Source organism: Mustelus asterias, chromosome 4 (genome assembly GCF_964213995.1).
Source record: "Mustelus asterias chromosome 4, sMusAst1.hap1.1, whole genome shotgun sequence".
NCBI classification, from domain to species: domain Eukaryota; kingdom Metazoa; phylum Chordata; class Chondrichthyes; order Carcharhiniformes; family Triakidae; genus Mustelus; species Mustelus asterias.
The window spans coordinates 14,711,383-14,734,150 of NC_135804.1; the positions used below are offsets into that span (position 1 = coordinate 14,711,383).

The following is a 22,768-nucleotide window of genomic DNA, read 5'->3' on the forward strand; positions in this document are numbered from 1 at the left end:
TGTTGCACAATCAGGGGAACATTTTATTTGGGATTTCATACTAAAAAAAACATGTTGCCATGTGTCTGAAGGAATGAGAAAAAAAAGAAAACCTCCAGTCTCCGATACTATTACCACCATGGGACAGGAGGAGGCGTTAGGGTCCCGGGAAATTCCCCAATTAAACAGCGTGACATCTCAGTAAATTCCCCCTTTCACCTTCACGCGCTCTGACCATTCCCATTTTAAAAAAAGAAACAAAATTACAATGGGGTCGAGTGAGACGGGCGTGAGTTTCACCAAATTCTGATGGTCGCAAAAGTTTAAGCCATGTTCCTGACACCTCACACCAGTTAAGGGATCCCGATTGACTGAGTGAGAGAGCAAGGGCTCTGGGAGATTAGCAGGGAACCATCTGATTTCTTGTAAAAGGATCGCACTGGGGAGGAAATCCCTCCCGCCCTCTCGTCTCATTGGCCGCGCCGCCTGGAGTTGCCGCAGGCGTTTGGTCAGTTTCAGTGTCGGTCAGGGTGAAACAGACACACCTTCCCGCCAGTAAATAAACGCAGCAAAATCCGGGGCGGACGAGCCCCGGGGGTTCAAAACGTTGCTGGGTTTGGCCAAGCGTTTCTGAAGTTGACGGACAATCAATAGAACAAGTGAACAGGGGAAGCAGAAGAGCAAAGGAATATTGCAAGTCAGACAATTTGTCCTCAATTGTTATTTAACCTGACATAGAGTTGCTGTGGAATGATGCAGGGGTGAGCAACTTTGGCATAAGTTACATTGTTTTGAACTCTTGTTTCTAAATAACTTTCCCTGCTGTCTAGGACTAATTCCGTAAGTGTGCCCCCTGTTGCTGTGTGTATGTGTGTGATTTACTGATGGGTTAAAATGTTGCCATTGCAGGATCGGGGTGGTCGATAAAAACAACACCGGCATGCGGCGCCTGAAGCAGTGGCTGATCGACCAGATTGACAGCGATCAGTATCCGGGCTTGGTGTGGGACGATGAGCATAAGATCACCTTTCGGATTCCCTGGAAACATGCCGGGAAACAGGACTACAACCAGGAGGTGGACGCGTCGATTTTCAAAGTATGAGGATTTTTTTGGGGGGGGGGGGGGGATGGATGGTCGGTGATGGTGCAAGGACAGAACCTGTCCCCCCCGCCCCCTCACCTCCCCTAAGCACCACCAACACCACCTCTCTCTGAAATGTAGCAGTGTACATTTACACAGTCTATAAGTCGCAGTACTTGGCTACAATGTGACCAAGGATAACGCATAGCGATTAGGTTCAGATACACTTTTTTTATTTAGCGGTGATTCCTCGCTGCTGTTGGTCGCAATCTCCCCAAAAAACAGATTTGACACTTGCCTCTCGCTGCAAGCCGTCTTGCTTCATTAATTTTGTGCGGTGGGTCGGTTTGCATCGAGTTCACAGTCTAGCCGCATTCAAATGTTTTTCGATGAACGAAAGATGAACTTGAGCTACAGAATCAAAGGGAAATAATGAACTTTAAAAAATGTAAATGACGATAGAAGAAAGCTGGGAACGATAACCATTTCATTAACGAGGGAGAATCTCATTATTTTAGTTTGATTTATTACTGTCACACGTATTGGGATATAGTGAAAAGTATTGTTTGATTTGATTTATTATTATACGTATTGGGATACAGTGAAAAGTATTGTTTGATTTGATTTATCATTGTCACATGTATTGGGATACAGTGAAAAGTATTGTTTCTTGCGCACTGTACAGACAAAGCATACCGTTCATAGAGTACATAGGGGAGAAGGAAATGAGAGAGTGCAGAATATAGTGTTACAGTCATAGCTAGGGTGTTGAGAAATATCAACTTAATATAAGGTAGGTCTGTTCAAAAGTCCAATGGCAGCAGGGAAGGAACTGTTCTTGAGTTGGTTGTTAATTATTAATTTAAATTAACTTCAAAGTCGTATAGGAAATAATTTTTGCTCCATCAATGCACCAATACACCCTGATTTAAGGTGTACTATCATTTAAATGGAATGCTGGTTACATTGTTTAAATATATAGGGGATTTTACAGTTGCAGCAACTCTAAATATTTAGCTGTTGCAGTGAGATACAGTGCATTAAAGATATGTTCAATAGGAGGCTGTGTATAATATATATTTATTACTGAAGATCTATAATGAGCCTGCGATGGAAGCATTTCAGAAAATGTGTATTTGATTGGTGGGAAGGAATTATTTGTACAGGTGCAGCATGTTCCTCATGACAGTATCATCATGATAGAGCCGGCTTAACCTATCTGTTCCTTGGGATTCCGAAACAGAACTGAGAGAGCGTTGAGAGGTTTTTCCCGGTGACTAGAGCAGACAGACACCTGACACACTTCCAGTACAATGCTGAACATTGTAAGCGGTGTTCAGGGCAAAGTATCCACAGCTGAACAAAGGTTTCAGACTAAAGTTCAGATGTAAATCAAGCTCATTGTGGCAGCATCTCTGGATTCAGGGCACTGTAACCCTTTAAACACTGAATTTCTCTATGACAAAACATATATTTTTTGCTCCTGTTTAGAAATATTTAAAGTTGTACAATATACATATTTAAAAAGTGCATACAGTATGTTGAGAATATATCTCGCTGGCATTGAAAGATTCAAATTGAAATGCTTATACAACAAAGCACAATGTTCCCTCTACCTTTATCTCCCACTTGGACTGTTGTGAAACTAAAGAATGCTTGGACAGAATGGTTGATTGCTATTCGACCTTAATAACAAAAATGGCAATACATTAAGATGATTGTGGTTGTGTGTCCTCCAAATGCAGGGTGTAGGTGGGAAGGCATCTTAGCATTTTGCCCCCTGGTGTTTAACAGATTAAAACAGTGTAAACCATGCTTGTATCTTCAGCTGTGAACTGGAAAGAAGATCACACTTGTATCAAGTAGAGGTTAACTGTTAGCAAAGGCATAGATAGATGTCACCACTTTAAGAAACAATCATACTGTACCAATTGGTCAATTGAGTACTTCAACTAACTCATGGTTTATGTGCTGCATGGCACTTGCAGGCTTGGGCTGTCTTCAAAGGGAAATATAAAGAAGGTGAGAAGGCAGAGCCTGCCACATGGAAGACGAGACTTCGCTGCGCCCTCAACAAAAGTCCGGATTTTGAAGAAGTGACTGATCGTTCTCAGCTTGATATCTCTGAACCATACAAGGTTTATCGGATTGTTCCTGAAGGACAGCAAAAATGTAAGCTTATGTTATACAGCAGCTTGGGCACATTATATAGGATGCACCCTAAAATCATAGAATCCTACAGTGCAGAAGGAGGCAATTCAGCCCATCAAGTCTGCACCGACCACAATCCCATCCAGTCCTTTTCCCCATAACCCCATGCATTTACCCTAGTTAATACCCCTGACACTAAAGGAGAAATTTAGCATGGCCAGTTCACCTAACCAGCACGTCTTTCGGACTGGGAGGAAACCGGAGCACCCAGAGGAAACCCATGCAGACACAGGGAGAATGTGCAAACTCCGCACAGACGGTGACCCAAGCCGGGAATTGAACTTGGGTCCCTGGCGTTGGGAGGCAGCAGTGCTAACCACTGTGCCACCATGCCACCTATTGCTGTGTTCCAAAGTCTGATTCTTTAAAATTTAAATCAGCAGAAAGAGCATGATTGAAACCAAACCACATCTGAAAGAGAAAGAGAAATTCTGATGAAGTGTTACAACCCTGAGTTTTCCTCTTTCAGATATCAATTGACCTCCTAACCTGCTGAGAAATCCTTACATCATCTGCTTTAATCTATACTTGTGTTTTAAGACTTGACTAATAGAACATTGGGGAGTGGATACGGGATGCTTAGAAGTCATTCTGTCCAATATTGAATAAGATCTATGAAACAGATAAATTTATAAATTTCATCACCTTTAATAAACTTGATGCTTTTTTCTTGATTAAAAGAGGATTAACTTCAATCAATCCACTTGGAATAAAGCTGTGTATAAATGTTTTTGCTCGATGTAGCAGTTTGGTTATGGTGTGAAAATAATTTGCTGTTGGTTTCACTTAGGTTTATTTTATTTTTCGTTTGTTCATTGCATGACTATTTGCCACAAATACAAAATTTATCTTTATTGGAAACATTTTTAGCAGAGAGAGGATTTTGATATGAGTGCATTATGCAAATATATGATAGCACCATATAGCCAAGATATTGCCTGTGGAAATTGAGCAGCTTTTTAGGAAATTATGTGAAAAACTTCAAGCAAGAGAATAGTATTGGTCCACTCAGCCTTTATATTCAACTTTACGCAATGTTAAACTGATAAAATAAAGCAGTACACAGCACAGCTGTTTTGATTTTCATGGAATTTATAGAATCCCTACAGTGCAGAAGGAGGCCATTTGGCCCATTGAGTCTGCACTGACTTTCTGACGGAGTATTTTACCCAGGTCCCCTCCCTCACCTTATCCCCGTAACCCCAGTATGTACCACGCTAATCCACTAAGACACGAAGGGGCAATTTATCATGGCCAGTCCACCTAACTTGCACATCTTTGGACTGTGGGAGGAAACTGGAGTACCCAGAGGAAACCCACGCAGACACGGGGGAGAACACGCAAACTCTACACAGACAGTGACCCGAGGCCAGAATTGAACCCGGATCCTCGGCGCTGTGAGGCAGCAGTGCTAATCACTCTGCCACCGAGCCGAATTGAAGGAAACATTTAGCTTTTGGTTCATGAAATTCTGATCTTCTGAATAATGTAAAAAAAAAATGTTGGATTAACCACCCTTGCGTAAAGGAATATGCAATCAAAAATATATTCATAAGACAGAAGCAAGTTGAGATGTGTTCACAAGTTTGATGTAATATTTGGTTGTCCCCTTATACCATGTTTGTTTTGTTACTAGGGGATGAATGGGGATAATTGGGTCCTCATTGGCTCCAAGGTGATAGCTGATTGGATTTGCTGAAGCAGATTGTGTGATGTAATGCCTGAACCAAGAGGATCTGCAGTGATCCAGGGAACTGTGATGATTGAGCAGCCAGACAATGATGAAATATGAGAGTTACCAGTGTTACCGGTGGCTGGGATTCATTCCAGGCAGCTTTGCAAGCCAAAAGTTTGCAGCTGTAAAAGGCCTGGCCAGATATGCAGGAAGGAGATGATTCTTATTAAACTTGTCCTGTAAGTCCCAGGATAGGAAAGATGAAAACATTCCCTTAAACCAAGTCTTTTTGCTATTATTACTGATGCTGTCACTTTCACTACATATTGCAATTGATTGACATATTTTTACTGCAGCGACTGACACCTGTGTCCTGTTCATTCTGCCTACTTAATGGATTTTAAACATTCTCAAACAGGTAAATTTGGCAGTCACTCCAATGACCAAGGCGATGTCACTGATATGGATTGCAGCCCACCTGGCTCAAATGAGCATATGAAAGAGGTACGTGACTGCTTTCCTTTTACCCCTTTCACTTAACGCCTCAGTCAGACTGAAAGACACTTGATGAACTGGATAAAGTTACTTGGTTCCTTAGCGATGGGTCTGATTAAATTGCAATGCAAATACATGCAGTAAGCTGAACAGTTTATCTTTCATTAGATCATGCTGTGCGCTAAGAGAGAATTTAAACTCGTGTAGTAGGGCCTTATCGTGCCTCTCTGGATGTCCCGAGTCACTTTGCTCTCCAGCGGATAACTTTTCAAACTGCAGTCACGATTGCCATGTTGGTAAATTTAACAATCCGTTTGCAAGTGATGAATCCACATATGCAGCAGATGAGATGAATGATCAGTTAGTCTGTTCTTGCTGGTGTTGACTGAGGAAGAATGTTAGCCAACATACCGGGAGACCTTGCTGTTCTTGAAATGTGCTGATGATATAGCGTTATGTCTGAGGAAGGATAGGTTCTCCATTCATACACAAGTATTGAAAGTACCTTCTGGCACGAGATCAATGTCGAATTGTGGACAACACAGTAGCTTCTTTCATATAAAAAAATGTATCAAAGGTCTTTTATTCCCCAGTCCAGTTTTCTCTTGTCATCCCTTGGAGGTACTAACTCACACTAGCATATGATTGCCACAAACCATGGCCAATCTGTGGTCTTTTGCCCGTGTAGCCATTCTTCACATGTGAACCTATATAATGATTGTGGGAAAGCACCACATTCCGATCTTGTCCTGATCCTGATGACGTTCCAACAAGAATCGCAAGACCAGGAAATCCGGCTTGAATGTTCTTTTCCACTTAGAAACCAGGAACAGTTATGGCATCCTGACTGAAATCCCAGTCTTGGACAGCTAACACAGCATGGATATTGGCTGGAATTCTCTGCCCCCCTCCCTGTGGTGTTTTTCCCAGTGGCGGGAGGTGGCGAGCTATTGGCCAGCGGTGGGATCTGCAGGTCTTGCCACTGTCAATGGGGTTTCCCATTGAATCAGCCCCACATGGCCAGGAAACACAGTGCATCGGCAGGACCAGAAGATCCAGTTGGTGTGAAGAACTGGAAGATTATGTCCCTAGAATCCAGCCTGGGCTCTGTGCATTTTCCTGGCTTGGTTCTAGACTAAACAATTGGCAATAAGCCACTGGGGCAACCCCTGGTACGACTTGTATGTAAATGATTGAACCAATTAAAACTGAATTTATGCATGTACTGTGGAGTAATGCATGTTTGCGTTAGGAGTATCAGCATTTGAAACACTGAAACTCAGTGAGTATAGACCATTCAGAAATACCTACTGATAGTCCTTCCTGTTGAACTGTGGAGGGGTTCCCACCAATATTGACTGCAACTGAAAATCTTAAGGGCATTACTTCTGTGAGAAAGCACTTGGAAAGGAGAACAATAGCCTGTCAGTATGAGGGAATGACATGACCATGAATTTTAACACCGAGAGAAAGATTTGCCTGGATATTCTGCATAAAAATGGAAGTGGCTTTTGCAACCCCTCCCACATCCTGCTTCACTCCCTCGCTAGCCAGTTTTAATTAATATTTCTTTCCTAGTCACCATTTATGGTTTGTTTCAAATAGGGAAACAGAGAACGAAATTATGTGTCAGCATGAAACTTGTGTATTTCTGGGTTTTTTTTGTTTTATTGTTCATTTGTTATGTACCGGGGATGCAAAAGTGTAGCTGCCATTGAAACCAGTTGAAAGCAGATAGAACAGAAGTGAATGGGTAGGGATCTGACCGCCATACCAGCAGGGACTACTATTTTGATAAAGCTAGGATGTGCTTCCTGTCTCTCCTGTTGTTTAATTGGGCTGGAATTTTCCGACCGTTTGTGTCAGTGGGATTTTCCCATCCCGCTGCAGTGAATGGAGCTTTGGCTTACCGCCAAATTCCCCGTCTTCGCTGCAGCGGGAGCGTGGCGTGAATGGGCAGAAAGATTGCACCCATGGCCTTTAAAGGTAAAGGAGAGAAACTCCAAAAGTCTTTTTCCCCTGTTACTCTGCACTATGAATAGGGAAGAAGGCATTAGCCTGAAAATTGCAAGGTCAATAGCCTTGAGTCATGGTTCACCTTGTTCGGGTACCAGAGCAGAAACCCCAAAGTATATTAAGAAACCCAACTAGACCCCAACAGTTTTTTCTACTTTGGCATCAGTGTGAGGATAAGGTGGTTCACTCCATGTGCGATTCTGTTGACACACGAGGAAGTTTTTGTCAAAACAAACTTTATTTAACAATACAGTTTAACTATAACAAATGAATTAGCTTAGCTTTTACCATTGGAATACTTAAACATGACAAGATACAATTTTTAACTGCTAAGCTATCTCTATTAGTTCCAATTTAAGCAATATTCCTCTTATAGACTTAAACACCTCTTCAAAACCAGTTAGCAAACAACACAGGCTTACGTGTTTTTACTTGTTAACAGTCCTAGAGCCTTTGACCACCTCTAGAGATAGAGTGACAGAGAGACACCTGTCTCTGACAGCCCAAAGAGCATACTCCAGAGAGAGAGAGACAGTAGAAACTGACTGTTTAAGAGTCAAAGAGTATGTTTTCCCTTCAACCTTAGCTCCACCCTTTTACATAACTCTGCCTCTGTCAATCAACCTAATCAAAACCCCACTCTGAAACCCCAAGGGTAAAACCAAAATAAACAAAAATGCATTAACTTAGATTGAAACAAACACCCCATTATCTAAAATCAATTATTCTCTTGCATTCTCAGCATGGAGCTGCCTGGTTTGCAGACAAATTGGCACCGTGTAAATCAGAGCTGAATTTTAAATATACCCCTCAAGAAATTTGATATAAATACGTTTCTTAAAGGGGCAGCATCATCACAACCTGATTTTTCTGGTTGTTTACTTGCACTCCAATTCTCTGATCGTCGTGTTCATTCGAGCAGGACTGTGCTATCAAGAGTTGAGTCCCAATTTTGGACCTTGAGTCTAAACAAGTATTTTAATAATTATTGTTTGCTGCATTATATTCTAGGTGGCCGTGGTATCAGACTCATTATTTATGTGCAGTGCAAGATTAATGTTTTAAAATCAGATTTGCTAATTTTAAATTTTACTCTTGAGGTTTAAAGTTTTAGCATTTAAAGGGGCGGCAAGGTGGCACAGTGGTTAGCACTGCTGCTTCAGAGTGCCAGGAAACCGGGTTCGATTCCCAGCTTGGGCCACTGTGTGGAGTTTCCACGTTCTCCCCGTGTCAGCATGGGTTTCCTCCGGGTGCTCCGGTTTCCCCCCACAGTCGGAAAGACGTTCTGGTTAAATGCGTTGGCTGTGCTAAATTCTCCCTCAGTGTACCTGAACAGGCGCCGCAGTGTGGCGACTAGGGGATTTTCACAGTGACTTCATTGTAGTGTTAATGTAAGCCTACTTGTGACACTAATAAACTTTTAAGAAAAATCTTTAATTTTAATCTTGAGGTTTTCTGGTTAAACAATATAAAAATGCATGATGTTAAATTAGGTATTATGGGAGCACATTTACAGAGAGTGTTGGATTGGGATTCCAGATAGGTATCAGTTTGACTCAGGCTGCTTTACTCTCATTTTGAGGATTCAAGGCCTGTTTTAAGGATTTGAGTTAGAATTGTTGTCCTTTGGATGTGATGATGAACTGAGGTGCTGCCTCCCTGTTGAGGGGGGCAGTAAAGACTGTGATAATAATTGAAGACGAGGCAGTAGTTTTTCGATGTCATTGTCCAACATCATTCCCTCAATCAACGCCATCAGAAAAGTGGATTACCATTAGAAAATGGATGTTTTATTCATTATTTCATAGGATCTCGGCATCACTGGTAACTCCAGCATTTGTTTCCCATCCTTAATTTCTCTTGAGAAGGTTGTGGTGAGCTACTTTCTTCTATATTGTGTCGAGATATGGCGGGCTGTGAGGAAGGATTTTGATCCAGTGATAATGAAAGAATAGTGATATAGGTCAGAACTCTACCACCTCGCCCACCCAGAATTGGAGCGGGCGAGGGTCCAACAATGGAAATCTTCATTGACCTCGGGCAGGAATTTCCGGTCTTGCCCGAGCGAGGGTGTAAAATCCTGCCCATAGTCAGGATGGTGTGTGGTTTGGAGGGAAACCTGCAGGTGGTGGTGTTTGCATGCATCTGCTGCCCTTCTACTAGATATTGTGGGATTGGAAGGTGCTGTGGAAGGAGTCTTGGTAAATTGCTGAAGTGCATAAGGACATAAGAACGTAAGAACTAGGAGCAGGAGTAGGCCATCTGGCCCCTCCAGCCTGCTCCACCATTCAATAAGATCATGGCTGATCTTTTTGTGGACTCAGCTCCACTTACCCGCCCGCTCACCATAACCCTTAATTCCTTTACTGTTCAAAAACTTATCTATCCTTACTTTAAAAACATTCAATGAGGTAGCCTCAACTGCCTCATTGGGCAGGGAATTCCACAGATTCACAACCCTTTGTGTGAAGAAGTTCCTCCTCAACTCAGTCCTAAATCTGCTTCCCCTTATTTTGAAGCCATGCCCCCTAGTTCTAGTTTCACCCGCCAGTGGAAACAACTTCCCTGCTTCTATCTTGTCTATTCCCTTCATAATCTTATATGTTTCTATAAGATCTCCCCTCATTCTTCTGAGTTCCAATGAGCATCTTGTATACAGTACTCATTACTGCCATTGTGCACTGGTGATGATGGGAATGAATGTTGAAGGTGAGGGTTGGGGTGCTGAAGAAGCAGACTGCTTTGTCCTGGATGGTGTAAATCATAGAATCATAGAAACCCTACAGTACAGAAAGAGGCCATTCGGCCCACCGAGTCTGCACCGACCACAATCCCATCCAGGCCCTACCCCCATATCCCTACATATTTTACCTGCTAATCCCTCTAATCTACACATCCCAGGACACTAAGGGGCAATTTTAGCATGGCTAATCAACCTTACCTACACATCTTTGGACTGTGGGAGGAAACCGGAGCACCCGGAGGAAACCCACGCAGACACGAGGAGAATGTGCAAACTCCACACAGACAGCGACCCAAGCTGGGAATCCAACCCAGGTCCCTGGAGCTATGACGCAGCAGTGCTAACCACTGTGCTACCGTGCCGCCCCCAAAGCTTCTTGAGTACAGTTGGTGCTGCACTCATCCAGGCAGGGGGAGAGTATTCCATCAAACTCCTGACTTGTGCCTTGTGAATGGTGGACAGTCTTTGGGGAGTCAGGTGATGAGTTCCTCACAGAATCATAGAATCATACAGTGCAGAAGAAGCCCTTCGGCTCATTGGGTCTGCACCGACACATTAGAAACACCTGAACTCCCATCTAATCCCATCTGCCAGCACTTGGCCCATATCCTTGAATGTTATGATGTGCCAAGATACTTTTTAAAGGATGTGAGGCAACTCTACCACTCTCCCAGGCAGCACATTCCAGACCAACTCCACCCTCTGGGTAAAGAAGTTTTTCCTCACATCCCCCCTAAATCTCTTGCCCCTCACCTTGAATGTATGGTCCCTCGTGACTGACCCTTCAACTAAGGGGAATAGCTGCTCCTTATTAACTGTTGTATATTCTTGAACACCTCAATCAGGTCGCTCCTCAGTTTTCTCTGCTCCAATGAAAACAACACAAGCCTACACAACCTCTCTTCATAACTTAAATGTTCCATCCCAGGCAGCATCCTGGTGAATCTCCTCTGCACCCCCTCCAATACATTCACATCCTTCTTATAATATGGCGACCCAGGGCTACCCAGTCTCTGACTTGCTCTTCTTGTAGCCACTGTATTTATATGCCCCGTCCAGTTCACTTTCAGTTTCTAGTCAATGAAAATATTCAATATGCTTGCATCAATGATATTAAAGCCACTGAATGTGGGTAGATGATTAGATTCTTTCTTGTTGGAGATGGTCATTGCCAGGCATTTGTGTGGTGCGAATATTACTTGCCACATATCAGCGTAAGTCTGAATGTTGTCCAGGTCTTTACTGCATATTGACATGGCCTGCTTTAGTATCTGAGGAGTTGCGAATGGTGCTGACTATTGTGCAATTATCAGCAAAAATCCCCACTTCTGATCTTATGATGGAGAGAAGCTCATTGACGAAGCAGCTGAAGATGATTGGGCCTCGGACACTCCTCTGAGGAACACTTGGAGTGATGTTGTGGGAGTGAGACGATTGGCTTCCAACCTTTTTATTAGATGTGACTCTTAACCAGTCGAGTTTTTTCCCCCGATTACCATTCTTTGATTTTGCTAGGGCTCCTAATGCCACTCTCAGTCAAATGCAGCCTCGATACCAAGGCCAGTCATTGCATGTCTGGAATTTGGCTCTTTTGTCCATGTGTAACCGAGACTGTGATGAGGTCAGGAGCTGAGTGGCCCTGGCAAAATCCAAACTGTGCATAAGTGAGCAGATTGTGTAAGGCCAAAACATTACGTATGTTTCCAAGAAGGAGTTTTATATAGCTCTAGGGATGAAGCACTGATTTAAAAAAATCCATCTTTTTTTAAAATTTAAAGCACAGCAGAGTTAAATTCCTTTGGTTCCAATGAGTTCTTACAATTTTGACAGCTTACACAGTTCCGATGAGTTTATGCTCTTTTTATGCACAATCATTTCTTCTTTTAACAATCCCAGGGTAACCAAGGATGTCTTTCCTACCCCAAAGGTACTCTCCCAAGTACCTCTTACCTCTCCCAATGGTGTTCTGGGACCATATCCAAAGGCGTAGCTTACCTTTCCAAAGTGGTACACCGGCTATCCAAATGAGTCCACGAAGCTCAGACCAGTTCTTAGTGGGTCTAATCTGTACCCTCCGGGTTTCACACTTCTGGCTTACCAAAATCCCTCTCCATTGGAGGTAGCTGATGGTTTAGAATCATCATAGAATCCAACAGTGCAGAAGCAGGCCATTCGGCCCATTGGGTCTGCACTGACCAGCTGACAAAGTATCTTACCCAGGCTTTATCCCATGTATTTACCCCACTAATCCCCCTAATCTACACATTTGGGTCACAAGGGGCAATTTAGCATGGCCAACCAACCTAGCCTGCACATCTTTGCATTGTGGGAGGAAACCGGAGCACCCGGAGGAAACCCATGCAGACACAGGGAGAATATGCAGACTCCACACAGTCACCCAGGTCACTGGCACTGTAGCAGCAATGCTAATCACTGGGCCACCGTGCCGCCCTTTAAGTGGCTAGTTGTCTCTATAAACTACACATGTGCAAATCCCAGTCTGAGTCATTGGAGGCTAGTTGAGATTTTCATCCATTTCCACTATTTTCACTGACAGAGAGCCTCTTGTATCCTGGCAAAAATCTGTGCCTAAGTGTAGCATTCAGAAAAAGCAGTGTTAGAGGGAAGGGGACAAATAGACCACAGTGCGTGAGTTCCCATTTCAAACTCGTACATTTTGTCCTTACATAATGTTTTGCCTTTGTCTCATTTATTGTTAAGTAACAAAACTTGATGAGAATTTGAGAATTGGAGCAGAGTTGGAGCACAGTACAGGCTATTGTCTGTGCAGACTGCTCAGCTGGTAACCCAGGAAGAAGTGTGGTATGATAAGTATGTTTTTTTAATACATTTTACAGGTTATTGTGGATTATAATGCCATAATAAAGAGAAGTCATTCTCCACCACAGGAGGACTGTACGAGTCAACCACAACAGGATTGGTGGGGACGGCAAACCATTGAGGGTAAAACAAGTCTCTTTTTTCCATTCACAGCCAGTGTAATTAGATTTATTTTTTGCTCTGTTTGCTTTGATCTCTGAAAAGGAATATCACAGGATTAGTGGGATTCTGATAGACTGGCTAGAGGATTAGAATCTGCATCCTGGGGAATAATCATAGAATAGAATCATAGAATCCCTACCGTACACCAGGAGGCCATTTGGCCCATCGAGTCTGTACAGATCACAATCCCACCCAGGCCCTATTCCTGTAACCCCACACATTTACCCCGCTGACCCCCTGACACTAGGGTCAATTTAGGATGGTCAATCAAAATAACCCGCATATCTTTGGGGTGTGGGAGAAAACCGGAGCACCCGGAGGAAACCCACGCAGACATGGGGAGAAGGTGCAAACTCCACACAGACAATGACCCGAGGCTGGAATTGAACCTGGGTCTCTGGCGCTGTGAGGCAGCAGCGCTAAGCACTGTGCCACCATGCTGCCCGTATAACAATCTTGGCTGGGAAAAAAAAATCATAAACTATGAGCAATTGTTAAAGAAGAGCAGGAAAATAACAAGTTCTCCTCCAAGAAAAGTGAAGTAAAAATCATGGGGATTCTCATCTCTTTCTCTTGCCTGCGCCATTTTAAGTGAGTGATGGAAAATGCTCAAAAATAGTTTGCGCTGAACCTTCCACTCAATGCTGCAATAAACATTCCAGAAGATTCTAAACAAACATAAGAGACCCAGAGCTGACAACCCCATATGGAGGAGTTGAGATTGAATTAGGAGAAGGGAAAAATCAACTTTATTTATTCGTGTCACAAGTAGGCTTACAATAACACTGCAATGAAGTTACTGTGAAAATCTCCTAGTTGCCACACTCCAGCGCCTGTTCGGGTACACTGAGGGAGAATTTAGCATGTCCAATGCACCCTAACCGGCACGTCTTTCGGACTATGAGAGGAAACTGGAGCACCTGGAGGGAACCCATGCAGATACGGGGAGAAAGTGCAGGCTCCGCACAGACAGTGACCCAAACCGGGAATTGAACCCGGGTCCCTGGCGCTGTGAGGCAGTAGTGCAAGAAGCAATGGGTAGAAGTTGGAAGGAGTTGCACTCCACGGCCCATGAATGCTTCATGTATTTGTCTAAAATTCCTTTGCTGTTTAAGAGGAGAGTTTCTAAACAAGTTGATAACTGCATCAAAATAATGCAAAGAAATTTCCCATTCACCACCAGGCTCGCCACCACTTTCTCGAGGGCAGTTAGGCTTGGGAAACAAATGCTAAGCTTGCCAGTCGTGCCTACATTCCATGAATAAATTAATAAAGAAAAATAGATGCATGTGTCAATGCTGCACACTCAAATCACACCGTGGGACTTTGGGGCATGCAGATTGTACATAGAAAAGCTACAGCACAAACAGGCCCTTCGGCCCACAAGTTGCGTCGAACATGTCCCTACCTAATAGGCTTACCTATAACTTCCATTAACTTATCCAAAAGTCTCTTAAAAGACCCTATCGAATCCGCCTCCACCACCACTACCGGCAGCCGATTCCACGCACCCACCACCCTCTGAGTGAAAAATTTACCCCTAACATCTCCTCTGTACCTACTCCCCAGCACCCTAAACCTGTGACCTCTTGTGGCAACCATTTCGGCCCTGGGAAAAAGCCTCTGAGAATCCACTCTATCAATACCTCTCAACATCTTATACACCCCTATCAGGTCACCTCTCATCCTTCGCCTCTCCAAGGAGAAAAGACCTAGCTCTCTCAACCTATCCTCATAAGGCATGCCACCTAATCCAGGCAACATCCTTGTAAATCTCCTCTGCACCCTTTCTATGGCTTCCACATCCTTTCTGTAATGAGGCGACCAGAACTGGGCACAGTACTCCAGGTGGGGTCTGACCAGGGTCCTATACAGCTGCAGCATTATCTCCCGATTTCTAAACTCAATTCCTCTATTGATGAAGGCCAGTATTCCATACGCCTTCTTAACCACAGCCTCCACCTGCGACGCTGCTTTGAGCGTCCTATGAACCCGGACCCCAAGATCCTTCTGATCTTCCACACTGCCAAGCGTCTTAACCATAATATTATATTCTTTCATCCTATTCGACCTGCCGAAATGAACCACCACACACTTATCTGGGTTGAAGTCCATCTGCCACTTCTCCGCCCAGTCTTGCATCTTAGTACGAAATAGAGAGGAATAGAATGAAGTTCTAGCTTGCCTCATTGCATGATACTTATGGATCAGGAATGCCATTCAGCCCAACTTAGTTAATTCATCCAGAATGACTCCCCATCATGGCAGCCAAACATTCCTTAACATTCCAGGCTTCTAGCCTCTGATACCTCATCCAGCATTAATTGCATGCTCCATAATATACAAGCCACTAAATTCTAGTGATTACATAGGGCATTTAACTCTCTAAGGGATAGATCTTGACCTTGTGAATCAGGCAAAATAAGCAACAGTGAGTCAGCAGCGTGTTTTATATCTCTCCAGATTTTATTCCCAGTGGAGTTGAGAGGAAGTCAAAAATATACCTAAGTCTGTTTCATTCACTTTCATTGTGTTGCCTTTCTCCTTGTCAAAGCTTCTGGATTGCTGCCTTAAATGAGAATGCCCAGCATGATCGCAGCAGATTAACTGAGCATTTATCTTATCGACGCTTATGGGACCAAGGTTACATGTAAATTTTCCCCTGCAAGTGCTGAACAGAAATTGTGCCTATACTTCCATATTTATTCCAAATAGTCTTCGAAGCATTTGGGACATTCAAGAGATGAGAAAGTTGCTATGGAAATGCATTGTTCTTTCTGTGTTGTAAGAGTGCCAATAATCTTTTCCTTTCCTCACTTGCAGATTCTTCAATGCTGTATTATGCCAATAACTTTGGACCCATGCAACCCAATTCAGGTACAGAATTCAAGTTCTGTTGCAGATGCGGGTTATAGTCTTGCTCCAGATTTACACGACAGGGCACTCAGGGTATCTTGAATCTGGAATCCATCTTTCTGAAAATGTTGTCTTTTCCCAGGGTTTTGCCAAATGATTGTCACCTTTTACTATGGAGGAGTCGTAATGTCCCGGATTCCCATACGGCGGACTGATGGCTGTCGAATCACCGTACGCCATGCTCCCATCACCAGCGAGGCCATCTTTGGGCCAGAAAGCATGGAGCAGGTTCTGTTCCCACCCACAAAGCACATCGTGAACCCGCGGCAGCAGCAAGTTACGAATAAACTCTTGACTCACCTTGAGCGTGGCGTGCTTCTACTCAGCAACAATGAGGGCATCTATATCAAAAGGCTCTGCCAAGGCAGGGTTTTCTGGAGTGGCCCCTGCGCGTCTTTTGCTGACAGGCCGAACAAGCTGGAGAGAGACGCGATCGTGAAGCTTTTCGACACAAAGCAATTTTTGCAAGGTTTGTACTCCCTACCCATTAATGTGGCAACAGCCGGTTGCATTTATTGAGCGCCTTCTCATGACGTAGAACATCCTGCAGCGACTGTTACAAAACACAGTGTGACACTGAAGCACGTAAGGGGTGGGATTTTCCAGCTGCGCCCGCCCCAAGACCAGAAAATCCCGCCCGAGGACCTTTCCATGGTCCTCCACCCCACCTCCACGATTCCCGTGGCGGGCAGGACGGGAAAGTTCCGCTCAAGGTATTAGGACAGGTGACCAAATTCTCCTCAAAGAGGTAGGTTTCAAGCAGTGCCTTAGAGGAGGTGAGGGCAGTAGCAGATTCAAGGAGGCAATTCCAGAATTTCAGCAGCTGAATACACAGCCACCAGTGAAGGAGCGGTGAAAATCAGAAGTGTGCAAGAGCGCAGGATTGCAAAAGTGCAGAGATCTCGGAGAGTAATGGAGGAGCGGGGGGAGGATGGAGATGAGAGTGGGAGAGGTCAGAATATTGAAGGGATTTGAAAACAAGAATGAGAATTACAAACTTGACACACTGCTGGACTTAGGGCTTCCGTAGAATCAGGGAGCACAGGCGTGATGAATGAATGGGTGTTGCTGGCATGGCCAACAATTGTTGTCCATCGCTAATTGCCCTTGAGTGCCTTACCAGGCCATTTCAGAGGGCAGTTAAGAGTAAACCACATTGCTGTGGGTCTGAAATTACATAGAGACCAAATTAGGTAAGGACTGCCGATTTCCTTCCCTAAAGGACCAGATGGTTTCTATGACAATCAATGATCATAGAATTATAGAATCCCTACAGTACAGAAGGAGGTCATTCAGCCTATCGAGCCTGCACAGACAACAATCCCACTCTATCCCTGGAACCCCACATATTTACCCTGCTAATCCCCCTGAAACAAAGGTCAATTTAGCGTGGCCAATCCACTTAACCCGCACATCTTTGGACTGTGGGAGGAAACCGGAGCACCCGGAGGAAACCCACGCAGACACTGGGAGAACATGCAGACTCCACACAGACAGTGACCCAAGCCGGGATTCATACCCAGGTTCCTGGAGCTGTGAGATTTGGTCATCATTAGTTATTATATTTGATCTATACTGTTACATATATATAGTATATAAATCAATTATCTAATAATTTGAGATTACTTAAATAAAGAGCCTCGATTTTCCATTTGCTTGTTACATGAAGCTGGGAATTTTGGCACCATGGGGACATGGGGATACACCATTGACTTGATGGGATTTCTGGGATCAGAATAACTTGGATTATTTTGGAAGACTGTCTGCCTACCTGCCAGCCTGCTTGGCGGTGATAAGGAATGGTCACGCCTGCAATTGGGTACAAAGACAAAATTCTATGTCACTTTTGGTTTGAAAAAGTACCTCGGCCCTCAGTCGATATATCCTGCGATAAATCCTGTTCACGTAGATGTTTTGTACGTTCAAACTTTTAAATGAAACTCCTCCACCAGTCATGGAAGTGCCAGATGCCGGGGGAACACAGGCAACTCTTTATACTGAGTGTTGCTAAGATCCACATGTTGGGGAAGTATATTCCATGGTACCCTTCCAGTTTCTGTACGGAATTATAATATGCTGCTTCCGGCATGAAAACAGATGGGGGTCATGTACGTTGCTGCTTCATTTGGAAAATACTGGAAGTGGAAGGAAGAAGTGTGCTTTTTAATTAGTGTCACAAGTAGGCTTACACTGCAATGACGTTACTGTGAAAATCTCCTCATCACCATACTCCAGTGCCTGTTCGGGTACACTGAGGGAGAACTTAGCATAGCCAATTCACCTAACTAGCACTGTGGCAGGAAACCGGAGCACCCGGAGGAAACACTTGCAGACATTGGGAGAATGTGCAGGCTCTGCACAGACAGTGACCCAAGCTGGGAATCGAACCTGGATCCCTGACGCTATGAGGCAGCAGTGCGAACCACTGTGCCACCGTGCCACTTAACACCAGAACTATCAACGGTTTTTGTCTAATTCTGTTACAGAAACTCCAATCTAGGCCCATACTCATTTTTAAAAAACTGTAACCTAAAGGTCCATGTCCAACAATAACTTATATTTTTCTATTCTCCATGTCAGAAACTGATTGTTTTGCGTTCTGTGAACAGGCAGCTCGCTTGACTCATACTGTTATTTTGTCTGCCATTTTAAAGAAAGGGAAATTAGACAGCTGTCATCTTCAAATTGTACAGATTTGGAGTTGGGGATCAGTACTGGGGCCTCAACTATTTAAGATCTATATTAATGACTTGGATAAAAGGACCGACTGTATTGTAGCCACGTTTGCTGATGATAAGATAGGTTTGAAAGCAAGGTGTGAGGAAGATTCGAATTGGAGTTAGATTGACTAAGAAAACAGGTCAGTCGCAAATCCAAAGAATTGGGGTCTTTTTCAGTGGAGCTCAGAAGGTTGAATGGTTAACTTGCAGAGATCTTCAGGATTACAAAGAAGGCACTAGCCGTATGGAGATAAAAACACTGGGTGGGATCTTCTGGTCCCACTGAAGATGTCCCCTCCACGGCAGATTCCCTGGCGGCAGAGAGGGCAAACCACACAAAATACCATAAACCTTGGCGGGGCTGGATGATCCCGTTAGCAGCCAGTGGCAAGCTGCTGCTGGAGAACACGCTGTGGGGGTTGGGGGGTGGGGGAGGGCGTCAAAATCCCGGCCTCTGACAATGTCTTAATGGATGGCGTGTGCTGGGATATTCTATGTGTTTTCAGGAAGAATTTCATTACTAGTTATTCCCTTGTGCATTGTTTTCTAGCACCATATGTACTTCTGAACAGTGTCTCATCAGTTAATATTGATGCACATTTCACCATTTGTGTTTAGATTTTAATTCTCTCCCCTTTATCTTGGCATCTCCGGTCAATGTACCTGGGCTCAGGGGGTGAACAGTTATTCTCTGGTGTTGATCTTGAATCTGCCATGAGAATTGGTGAACATGCTGTCTGATTTGCCTCCCAGTTGTCTAGAAGTGCCCGACCATACTTTGCATTTCCCTTGGCCAAGATTGGGGAATTTCCATGAGGGGAATGGGATGTGAGGAGATAAAGCTTGTCCCAGCATTCCATGGTGCTGTCCAACTGGATCAGAAGGAACTAGATGAAATCGTGGGATGGGATTTTCTGGGATCCGTCGTGGGAAGGACGGAAAATCTGCCAGGGCAGCCAAATGTTCCATTGACTCTTGGTGGGAAGTCCAGTCTCGCTCCCGACTGGAAAATCCCAGCCATGCATTTCAGACCCAGCTGGCCCAGCGGAAGGGTATTGGATTGCTAAGGATTGGCATGACTACGATTCAAGTTGGAATTCAATTCCCCCTCACTTACCAAATTAATTTCAGGAGCCAAATTCAATGCTTCACAATCCAGAACGACTTCATCAGTGGCCGCCTGGTGAAGTCCATAGCTGGGATGAGCCAAATGATTCGTATCAAATAAACTGATTAGGGAAACAATCAGTACAAAAGCCTGTAGAAGGCAAAACAAGCAACTAGCACGAGAAATGCTTGACATGCTGTTCTGTAGAGCCTGGAAATACAATTGGATTGAAGTCAACCACCTTGGTTTTGGCCAGTTAGACAATGCTAAATATTTGCCACCAAAGGACTATCTTCTTGTTGTGTAATCTTCAGTGCACACTTGAACTTTGCATTTAAAAACGATAAAAAATGCCTTTTGGTTGTAAGTGGATTTAAGTCCAACACAATTGAGTCAAAAAAAAAAGGCAATTAACTTTAAGCTTGCAGTATGGTATACAGTCTTAAAATATTCTTCCTCTCTTACAGCTTTGCAGCTTTACACAGAGAATCCCCAGTGTGTCCTCCCGAATAACAAAGTGATTATATGCTTTGGAGAGGAGTTTCCTGACATGAAACCCATCAACAAAAAATTAATTATCGTGGAGGTAAAGAAGCTCGTAACATTGGCGGAGTAATGGGGGGGTTGGGAGGGAGGGGAGATGAGATTCTTGAACTATGCGTTGCAAAGCTCATCTTAAAACCCGTTTAACGACGCGCGATTATTTAGACGGTCTTATGTAAAATAAAAACGGATTTTTTTTTCCCCCGCTTATTCCGCAGATTGAACAGGTGAAAACGAAGCAGATTTTGCAAGCCGTGCTACAGTCCAGGAACTACGACAACAGTATCCATCTTCAAATTTCCAATGAAACAGCCGAGGACAAATTGTCTGGGATTCTTCACGAACTTTGCATGAATAGCTATGGTTACCCGAGACCTGCCTTCAGTGAAAACCAGCAAATAAGCTGAAAGTAATAAAATCAAATCTCCGTTTCCGTGACCAATGGACATTTGTGTAAGTTTGTGGCATTAAATGAAAATGCTCTTTTGCTGGTTGTCAGTAGTGTTGCTAAGGGACTCTGAATCTCTTAATCATTCCTGTTGGCTGAATGCCGCTTTGCACTGCAATTAATATTTTTTGTAACAATATTCCATTTTGTAAAATAATCATATTTTGTACAAGTTTATTTTTCACTGTAAAAACCAGTTTAATATCCATAGGAGTTTATAACAAAAGGGACTGAACAGGCATCTACCTGCAATACTGTTCATTACTGTCATAACACTTACTATGTAAGAAATATTTATTATCTACGGAATAATGGATATCTAAGAGGGAGTTGCATGGTTGAAAGAAAAATCACCATAAATCTAGCTTATAAATTCTACCTGTGTGTTCATTGCCCCACAATTTTTTTTATCGTGTTAGCTTTTAAAGAAAACAGGATGTATATTTGTGCAGGCTGCAAATTTATATTTTAAGTTGTGCAGTTTTTCGTAATATTGAACAGTTGTGATGGCAATAATGTAGCTTAAGTTGAGCACAGAAAGGGCTGTTTCCGTAATTTGACTTAAAAATAGAGGCTCGCATTTATTCAATGACCTTCGTGACCTCAGGGCATTCCAAAATACGTCCAATTAAGTACTTTTGTTTCCCTTGGAGTGTAGTCACTCTTGGGAGTGTAGTCGCTGTTGTAATGTAATCATAGCAGTGAATGTCTGCACAGCAAGCACCTGGAAGCAGCAATATGATAATGACCAGATAATATTTTCGTGATTGAGATTAAAAAATATCAGGAAGCTCAGCACCAGTGAGACCTCCCCTTCCGTTCTTTGGCGTAGTGCCACTGGATCCTTTACGCGCACCCAAGGCCTCAGTTTAATCCTGATATCACAGGACTTAGTGCTGCACTGAAGTACCAGCCTAAATATTTTTGCCCATGTCTCTAGATTGTGTCTTGAACTTGTAACCTTCTTCAGAGGAGAGAGTGCTACTAACTGAGCCACAACTGAGTTAGGGGACCAGTTACTACAGGTATCATAAATGGTAATTCCTCAGTATTGGACTGGGTTCTCCAATTACCCACTCAGTGGGCGGGATTTTCCAGTCATGCCCACCCCAAAACAGGCACAGTGGTTAGCACTGCTGCCTCAGTGCCGGGGACCTGGGTTCGATTCTGGCCTTGGGTGACTGACCGTGTGGAGTTTGCACGTTCTCCCTGTGTCTGTGTGGGTTTCCTCCGGGTGTTCCTACAGTGCAAAGATATGTAGGTTAGGTGAATTAACCATGATAAATGCACAGGGTTAGTTACGGGGATAAAGTGTGGGGGAGGAGGGGGCCTGGGTAAGATGCTCTTTTGGAGAGTCGTGCAAACTCAATGGGCCAAATGACCTCCTACACTGTAGGGATTCTATGATAGGATTTGCAGCACACAGTATGGCCATCCGCATCTATATTGGTGTTTATATTCCACATAAACCTCTTCCCACCTTACTTCAGTTCACTGTAACAGCATACCTTTCTGTTTATTGCTCCCTAGTGTATCTATCTAGCTACCCCTTAAATGTGTCGAATGCTATTTGCCTCAACTACTTCATATGGTACGAAGTTCCTCATTCTCACCACCCTCTGAGTAAAGAAGTTTCTCCCGAGTTCCTTCTTGGATTTATTAATGACTATCTTATATTTATAGTCCCCGAAACTCTACAGCAACATTGCCAGTCAGAAAGTATACCTTATAAACTTTAAACCATCAGATAAAAGCACCAAATAACCAGATCCATGACTGAATTAATTTAATTGCCAAAGTAAAGACCTTATTAAATCTGGTGCAAAAGAA

General features: G+C 43.6%; 1 protein-coding gene across 2 annotated transcripts; it reads left to right on the plus strand.

Moving 5' to 3' along the window:
- The first annotated feature begins 218 nt into the window (after positions 1 to 218).
- On the plus strand, positions 219 to 21,315 carry irf8 (interferon regulatory factor 8). Of its 2 annotated transcripts, none has more exons than XM_078210590.1 (9): positions 219 to 740; positions 889 to 1,075; positions 3,049 to 3,232; positions 5,365 to 5,450; positions 13,059 to 13,164; positions 16,027 to 16,080; positions 16,202 to 16,588; positions 20,415 to 20,533; positions 20,709 to 21,315. In XM_078210590.1, the coding sequence occupies exons 1-9, from the start codon at positions 730 to 732 to the stop codon at positions 20,895 to 20,897; spliced, it is 1,323 nt and encodes a 440-aa protein (XP_078066716.1). In that variant the 5' UTR covers positions 219 to 729; the 3' UTR covers positions 20,898 to 21,315. The 2 variants fall into 2 exon arrangements, with proteins under 2 accessions (XP_078066716.1, XP_078066717.1); XM_078210591.1 differs by having other exon boundaries at positions 612 to 740; positions 13,110 to 13,164.
- The last annotated feature ends 1,453 nt before the right edge of the window (positions 21,316 to 22,768 follow it).